General features: G+C 32.5%; 1 protein-coding gene across 1 annotated transcript in view; it reads left to right on the forward strand.

Moving 5' to 3' along the window:
• The window catches only part of TGS1 (trimethylguanosine synthase 1), a 19,649-nt gene extending 14,144 nt beyond the window's left edge, over window positions 1-5,505 (forward strand). Inside the window, exon 13 of the mRNA XM_015812362.2 lies at window positions 5,230-5,505. Coding sequence (XP_015667848.1) covers window positions 5,230-5,346 — 117 coding nt within the window. The 3' untranslated portion in view covers window positions 5,347-5,505. The remainder of the gene's footprint in view (window positions 1-5,229) is intronic.
• Window positions 5,506-8,577: the final 3,072 nt, after the last annotated feature.

An 8,577-nucleotide genomic window follows, 5' to 3' on the forward strand; every position in this document is an offset into this window, starting at 1 on the left:
ATTATTTCAATTTATATCCCGCCCTTCTCCCGAAGGACTCAGGGCGGCTCACAACATTATTAAAACAAAGAAAGACCCACACACCCCACCGAATAAAACCAAATTAAAACCAAAATTTTTATGTTGTGATAATTAAAATTTCTAAAAAACCCAGTTTAAAAATCCTCCCTAGGCCAGGCCCGCTTGTTGGAAAAGCCATATTATTATTATTATTATTATTATTATATAATAGTAGGTATATAAAAACGTGCGTATTCGAATGCAACGTTGTGTCAAAATTTCAAAGCAATCGATGAAGAACTTTCGGAGATTTAAGATTTTGAACAAATGAACATTTACATTTTTATTTATATAGATTGACTTTCTAGTTTTGTTACTGTTTAATCACAAACATATACATATCCTGATGGGGGATGTCAAATACAAAATAATTATTATCCAGAATTAAAACATAGTTTAATATGTATACTTCTACTGTTATTTATTGACGCTATCAAAACTTGGTTTCATTACATTTCCTCTAGAGGGAGCAGCAATTCCAAAAATATGTAATGTGAAGATTTGTTGTATTTTAAAACTGAGAAAAAAGATGGACTGTTCAGAGCATGTTGGACATATTTGGAGCAAAACTAGTTGGGGTTTAGATAAATGCTAAAACCATGACAGCATTTACAGGCAGTATAATACATGTTAAACGTAAATTAATTTGTTTTAAAAGCTTAGAAATATGGTTTAGTAGATAAGGGGTGAGAAGTTCTGTCCTATCCTGAGCCACCAAAACTCACTAGATAATTTTGGCCTAGTCATACTCTTGGTTTGTTGTTGTGCAGGAAAATAGAAGAAAGCACCATGTATACTGCCTGGAGTTTCTGAAATTGTTGGGATAGCTGATAATGAAGCATAATAGCATTTATTCTATAAAACTGTTATTTAAATGCCAATTTATTCACTTCAATACAGCCTATCAAATAAAAGTAGTATCTAATTCATTGCAGTCCCAAAATACATAGATAGTAATGGACTCTAAATTCTTTAAAATCTTGAGATTTTCCAAGTTTATATAAAGTTAAGTGAAACCTGTTGAGGTAATAACTTCGGTAATTACCAACTTTATTCAGAAGATCAGTATTTTATTAAGACTGACAGCCGAAAACTCTGGAAAGACAATCAGAAATTACTAACATGTTAATACATGGGTTAAATTGGATGTGTCCCATTACTTACGGCATTATTGCCCCGACGCAAGCAGTAATTACAGCCAGTTCTCTTTTTGCAGAACTGCAGATGATTGTGAAAATGTTTTATGGGAAGCCTCCATTAAAAAAGTTTTACAAGGTTCAAGACCTTAAAGTCAGCAATTGTGGTCTTAGATCACTTTCATAAGTGTTAACACTTTCAATTTTATTCATTTATTAAATTTATATAGTGCTATTATCATATAATTCTCAATGGTAGACAAACATAAAATATCCACAATACAAAAAATAATAATCAGAAATAAAAACAACCAGTGTAAAATTAAAAACAGAAACACAGAAAAAGAAAATTCACCAGATGATATCACCTTGATTAAATTAAAAAGGAAGCCTTACAGAAGACCATCACTGTCAGGGCAAGTTGAATGTCCACGGAAAAGATGTTCCACACACTTGGGACTATATATTGGAGAAACAGCTAATCCTGGCCTAGTGCCCCTACTCCATCAACTTCTCAAGTGATATATCTGAGACGGGTGGATTGTAGTTGGAGAGGCAGACCTGAAGCCATATGATGCTTTATAGGTCAAAATAAGCATTTAAAATTGCATGTGGAAACCAGGAAACCCAGATTATCTTTGCAGGGCCTGCAGCAAAACCATAATATACTACCAACAAAAAGTGTCAGTTACCAGGCATGTTGTTGCATTTTGTGCTAATTACCTTTAAAGGCAGCCTGACCCCAAAATGCATTGTAGTAGTCCAATTGCATAGTAACAGGAACATGTTACTATTGTGAATTATTTTCCAATCAGAATGCTGCTTTCATGCCCTGGGCCCCAGATGGTTAAGGGGCTAGATCCCTGTTGACTGCAATTTGCATACCCACCTGATCAGTGATATTATACAATAACATCCTGAAAATCCTAAAGCAGGAGAGCTCTAACCATATAGCTCATGCAGTTATTTTACATAAACATATGGAATACTCCCTACTATTTGTCTATTCTTTGACTGTGGATCACTAGTTAATATGTAAATGGGGACAATTAATAACTACAAGTTGAACTGAACTCTATTATGAGTTAAAAAAAGAACAGAACTACATATTTTCTACAATTCTCATAAGCTAAAAATAAAAATAATATCATTTAAATATAATCAAATTGCCTAAGGCAGGCATAGATAACCTGATGGTCTTGAATGCTTCTTTGCTGCCCCAACTCCTTTTTGGTGGGTCCCAGAATCCCCATTGACCACACTTGTGGAAAATCAACAACAAGTTTCCAACTATATTAGAAAGGAAACACTGTACTTTAAAATAGGCTTAATGTACTAAAACCAAAACATATATACTTATATGTGCTCTGTTTCTCTATATGTTTATACAGTACTGTGTCTGCATAGGGATTTTGAGATTTAAAAGCTATTAAATAGAATGATCAAAATTTTGTTGACTGAACATGCAGGAACAATGGAATGCATTTATCTTTTGCACTAAAAATTGAGTAATACTGTACACAATTTCCCTACAAAGAATTGTGAAATACAGAAGTTCCCCTTACAGTATAAAATGTCAAGGTTCAGTGACCTGTGAAGAATCCTGAATTATATAGTTACAGCCATTCTCAACTCCTATAATTTTCTTAGTGGTTTTGCGTGGCCTATATCTTATTGACACCAGGAGAGTAACTATTGAATGGCCAGGTAGTGGTCTGTATTCTATAATTGGGTGGTGGATTCTGTGGCACAATTGAGATTTTACTTTATGCTGTACCTATGATTAATGGGCATTCATAATGGCCCAATAGCTAAAATGGCTAGAAAGGTCCTTCAATGTGTTTAACCAGTTCAATTAAGGAAGTTTTTATGGATTTTATTTAAGGTAATGATGTTGAGGTCACTAAACTTTTATTAAAAGCAAACAGCATATACAAAAATAGAATAATTTAAGGAGCTCAACATAATGTAATATATTTTATGGTCATTTGTGCCTTCAGTAAGAATTCTGGAATGGATCGACCATTACAGAGAAGGACTATATGAATGCTAAGAGTCAACACAGATTTGATGGCACATGAGAATAATGAAAATATACATTCCCAGAACCTGACAGTCCAACAGATAGTTTCTGATACTGTTTAAACTTTGAATCTGGAATTTTTCTTGGGGAATTTTTTTTGTTTTTTTTGTTTTTATTTTGTTTTGTTTAAATTAGATGGCTGACTAATTTTACTATAGCATCCGAGGGTAATTGTGTGAAAGGAGTCACAGTTTTTTTTTAAAAAAAATATCTGTTTATAGCTTTATAGCTAAATAGCTAAATAGCTATTTCTCTTTATAGCTTTATAGCTAAATATAAAGCAATATTTAATTTCTATTTAATTTTTAACAATCATTTAAACAAAGACAAAGTTCAGTGCGTTTAAACTTGTGTTTAAATCTTGGAACAAGAGAGAAGAAAAATGAAAATTGTCATATAGTTAGGAATTCATATTAAATGTAAAATGCAAAAAATCAGATTTATTTGGTCTTTCAGACATGAGACTATAAACAAAATTTGAAAGAAACTCTTCTAACTAATGTTAAAAGATGTGGGGAATAATACAGTGAACATGGAAAAATATTGTGCACTTGGCTAGTTTTTGTACTAAATAGAAATATTAATAGTAATTTTATTAACATCAGTAGATTGTCATGGATAGGTCTTAACTTTCGAACAGTTCAGCAAAATTCCAGTTGTGTTGACTGATTTGTTCCCCTTTTTCTCCCTAAGATCCTTTGATAAATCTATTCATTGTTCATTGAACCCTTTTAAAGCATTCTAATTATTCAGCTATTATAATATCTTGTACCAGTTAACACCCTAAATAATTACATAATGTATACAGAAAATGCTTCTGTGCACAATGTGTAATTAATTTATGATATTCTTACATCATTCCTGTATTTCTGAACTAATATTTTAGCAATTCTTTGGGGCTGGAATTTTAAAGTTTTAATGCTTTGGGTTTTACATCTTTTCCAAGTCTTTCTTTCTTATCTCTTGCCTCTCTCAAAATTCTTTTGTTATTTTTAAATAGCCTTCATGGTTTTTGTATTTCCTGCTTCAACGCATTACTTCTTGTTTTTTGGCTTCCTACTCTGGGACTGACTGGATGCTGAAAAGGCAAATGCTTTTTTTTTTTTTTTCCTTTACAGAAAGACAGGGGTTGGGGAAAATTTCTTTTGACTACATTCTTGCGTAAGGACCTTGTGTGACAAAGATGGGGGTTGATTCTATGGTTGGCAGTGGGCATGCCAGATGACATCAGAACAAACATGAAATGCTGAACACATGAGCACCTGGCTTATCCATTTCTCAGTGATAACTTTTTCAGCCATTCACAAGCTGAGCTTAGATATTCTAGAAGCTAAGTCTATATATATACTGTATGTAGGCCTTTTGTATGCAAAGCTCTTGAGTATTGATAGGAACAAAAATTAACCAGAATACTTTATAGGCTGGACCTTTGATGTGATGTAGCAGAGCTGCTTTTATATTTTTACAGTAGGTCTGAAAAAGCCTGAAATAAGGATTAGGAATAAACAGAACAAAAAGTAGAAAGGTCTTTGGCTTTTACCACATTTGATTATTTTTTTTATCTTCTTGCTCACTCAGTCAGCATGTTTGGGGAGGGGAAAAATATTTGGTAGTAGTAAAGGAGAATATTTGTAGATCACAGTTGACATGAGGAAAAATATTTTTCACCAATGACCAATTATTTCTTGAATAGGATTTTGAAATTGGCAATTATCTATCGATTTATTATAAATTTGGAATATGTTAATGCTAAAAGAGATCCTGGAGAAAGGCATTATGGAAAGAAACAATTTCTAACCCTAATTCTAAAATTAAATTGCTAGAGGAGTATCTGATGGGTAAATGTTCCACTTAGTAAATAATAAAACATTACTGCAAGTTATACTAATCATCATAAATGCAATTATATCTCAAATGTCTAATTTTCTGATACTGTTTTTCTTTTTACAGGTAGCTTCCTTAGCTGGACCAGGAGGAAAAGTTGAAATAGAACAAAATTTTCTGAATAACAGATTGAAGACCATAACTGCTTATTTTGGAGATTTAATCAGACAAAATGTATCCTGACTTATTTATAAGTAAGCTTATTGGGATAAAAGAGATAATCACATTTTAATGTATCATTCCTTTTATTTACTTTTATTGTCAATTTTTATTGTAAAATGTTCCATGTTCTATTGAACTTGAGAAAACAATGGTTTAAAATGTTTGTCACAAACACCAATAAAATATTTTATAAAAGGACTTAAATATATTTTGATATTAAAAAGATGAGAATTGACTGAAGCAAGACTCCACATAAAATCTTATATTACTTAGGTTAATCTATTTGTTTCTATTCTAATACATTTGGCTATGAAAAGGTTAAAAAGAGAGGAACCTGCTTTTTCAGGCACAATGGAAGGAAGTTATTTAAGGAACTATTTCATTTAATACTCCTTTGAAATACTTCATTGATTGCTTTTCATCATTGTTGGCTGAGGTTATGGAATAATTTTATCTATATTGTGAATGAAAGTTGACTGGGATAAAATAATTTAATTATATACATTTCACCAACACAGAAAGATTAATGAAACATTCTTTTATAAATGCATTTATAATTCAGTTAGCAACTGTAATAGGGACCAGAACTCTATTGCTAAGTGATGTGGTTGTAAAGCAAAAAAATGCATAACTGCACAATCTGGTTGTGGTCATTAAGTGAATCATACAATATCATATGACCATGACTTGTGATTTCCTGCTGTCTTCCTCTTTGACTTTTATCAGATGCCGGCAGCGATGGTCGCAAATGGCAATCACAAGATGCTATGACCACCATAATTATGTGCTGGTTGCCAAGCTCTCAAGTTACTGTTACATGTACACTGCAACAGCTGTAACGTCTAGGAACAGTCTCCTCCTCGTTCAGCACTATCATAACTTCATATGGTTGCTAAACAAGTGGTTACTGTACTAGGACTGCCTGTCATTTTAACAGTAAACTATGAGTGCTAAAGCATTGTGGATAACAAAGAGTAGAAGAAATCCGTTCTTTCAGGATAGTCACAAAGTTTATAAAAGTACATATCTTTTCCAAGCAAATATTAAAGGAAAAATAATTAAGCAATAAGTACTGATGGTAGTTATGGAATATAGAGTTGAAAAAGAGAAATGGCATAGAAAAGAAGAAAACACTTTGCTTAAGGAGAATTCTTAGCTAGAACAGGAATATTCCTAGAGGAAAGGATATTCAACATTTTGAAACAGTTCTTAACTATATGAAATTGATCCAATTACAATCATGTATACAGTTTTGTGGCTGTTATTTCCTTTAATATAGGTCAAATGAACAAAACTGTATCCAGGGCGTATTAGTAGCATTAATATTAGGAAAGGATAAACAATTGTGTGACATATCATCACAGACTCGGGTAAGAACAAAGCAGTGTTATGATGGCTAATCATCTGCCCTTCTCATTGTAGAGACACTGTAGTGAAAGCCTGATAATAGTTGTCATTCTAAATTAATGAGTATTCAATTCCTTAGATTTATTGAATCCTGGATATAGTTTACAACTGAATGTGCTGTGTTTTTTTTCAATTGCTCCTTTGAATTAACCTCTGCCTTGATGTATTTGGGTTTCATTGAATTCTTGCCTTATTATCACCAGCAGTGTTCTTGAAAATTATGCTTAGCTTGCCGAATGCCTGCCGACCACATTTAACACACCATTCAATTTCCTTCATTGTATCACCTTCCATTGAGACCCGTTGGCCAAGATATGTGTAGTGGTCTACTATGTCTAGTTCTTCTCCAGATATATATATTTTTTCTTTCTTGGGTGAATTTATAAAAATAACCTGGCTCTTTTTCAGGTTTATTTTTAAGTCAAATGGTTCTCCTGCTTTGTGCAGCTCTTGTATGTATCTTTGTAGCTCTTCTGAGTCTTGTGAAAAGAGAGCAACATCATCTGCAAATCTTAAGTGATTTAAATAGGCAGCATTGATTTTTATTCTATCTTTTGCCCAGTCTAGTTTGTGAAATACTTCTTCAAAGCAGGCTGAGAGAAGGATAGGTGATATTGTATCGCCCTGTCATACACCTCTTTCTACATTGATTTCCATTTTAAGATCACTAAGGAAAATTGTTGCCTTAATAACTAGCATCTATTAATATTACAATGTTTTTCAGGATTTTCCATGTATACTATAGATGTTTTGAGCATCTTTTGACTGAATAAGACGATTACAGCTTGAGATCCTTTGATAAACTGTTACCCCACCTAAATCTCTTACACATGAAAAATATTATAGGATTGTATGTTTAATTTTTGCATGTACAGGATATGGTTACCTTTAAATCCTTTGCAAACATTTTTTCATTCTATATCATGGTTCTTGACTAAAAATGTTTCTGGTATTTCAATTGTTAACTGAATATATTAGCATTATATAAACATTACTATAGCAGATAATCAATAACATTAATTGTTTCAAGAAAGAGCCAAGGCATTTTTTCTACCGGTAGATGATATTTGAATATATCTTTATTAAAGGATTTACTTTTTCTAAAGATGCAGGTTTGAAGAATTATTATCTTAAAAGTAAACATTTTATATGACTGCATTGTATATATTTTATGGCAAATGAAAAATCAAACAAAAATATGAAGGGGTTAGGGAATTTTTGAGTATATATGAAAGACAATTTATATCAGAATTGCATAAAGTTTCTTTGAGTACTAAACAGGAATTTCATTTTTAATATGCAGATGAAACAATATTATTTGGATACTATAATACAAAAATATAGATAAGAGATAAAGGATCTGACATATTGCTGTCAGCTAATGGTATAAATATCACTATTTTTCAAATAAAACATGATTCTCCTCAATCACTTTTTTCTCAAGAGACAACATTAAAGAAGAAATCAGTTTGTAAATAAAGCATTTTTAAGATTATGCAGTGATCACGCTATTTAACTGCAACTGTATCTCATCACGAAATGAGAAATACACTTAACTCTGTGAAAAGACCAATCTTAATGCTTAGCTAAATGTCTAGTATAAGACATAGGGAGTTCTTTCCTCCTTCAACTGGGCTTAGATAATTGATTTTGAAAGCTGATAAAAGGGCTTTTTTAAAAGCCTATTTCCTTTTTCAATATGCAAAAATACTAACTGCATCTAGTCCAGTGATGGCGAACCTTTTAGACACTGAGTGCCCAAAATCCACCCACCCGTCCCTGCTCCACCTCCTGCCCTGCCTGCTCCGCCCCCACCAGCCCCCTGCCCTGCCCACCCACAGGGCC

The sequence above is a fragment of the Protobothrops mucrosquamatus genome, unplaced genomic scaffold, assembly GCF_001527695.2.
Source record: "Protobothrops mucrosquamatus isolate PMUCROS unplaced genomic scaffold, P.Mucros_1.0 scaffold79, whole genome shotgun sequence".
Classification (NCBI taxonomy): Eukaryota; Metazoa; Chordata; class Lepidosauria; order Squamata; family Viperidae; genus Protobothrops; species Protobothrops mucrosquamatus.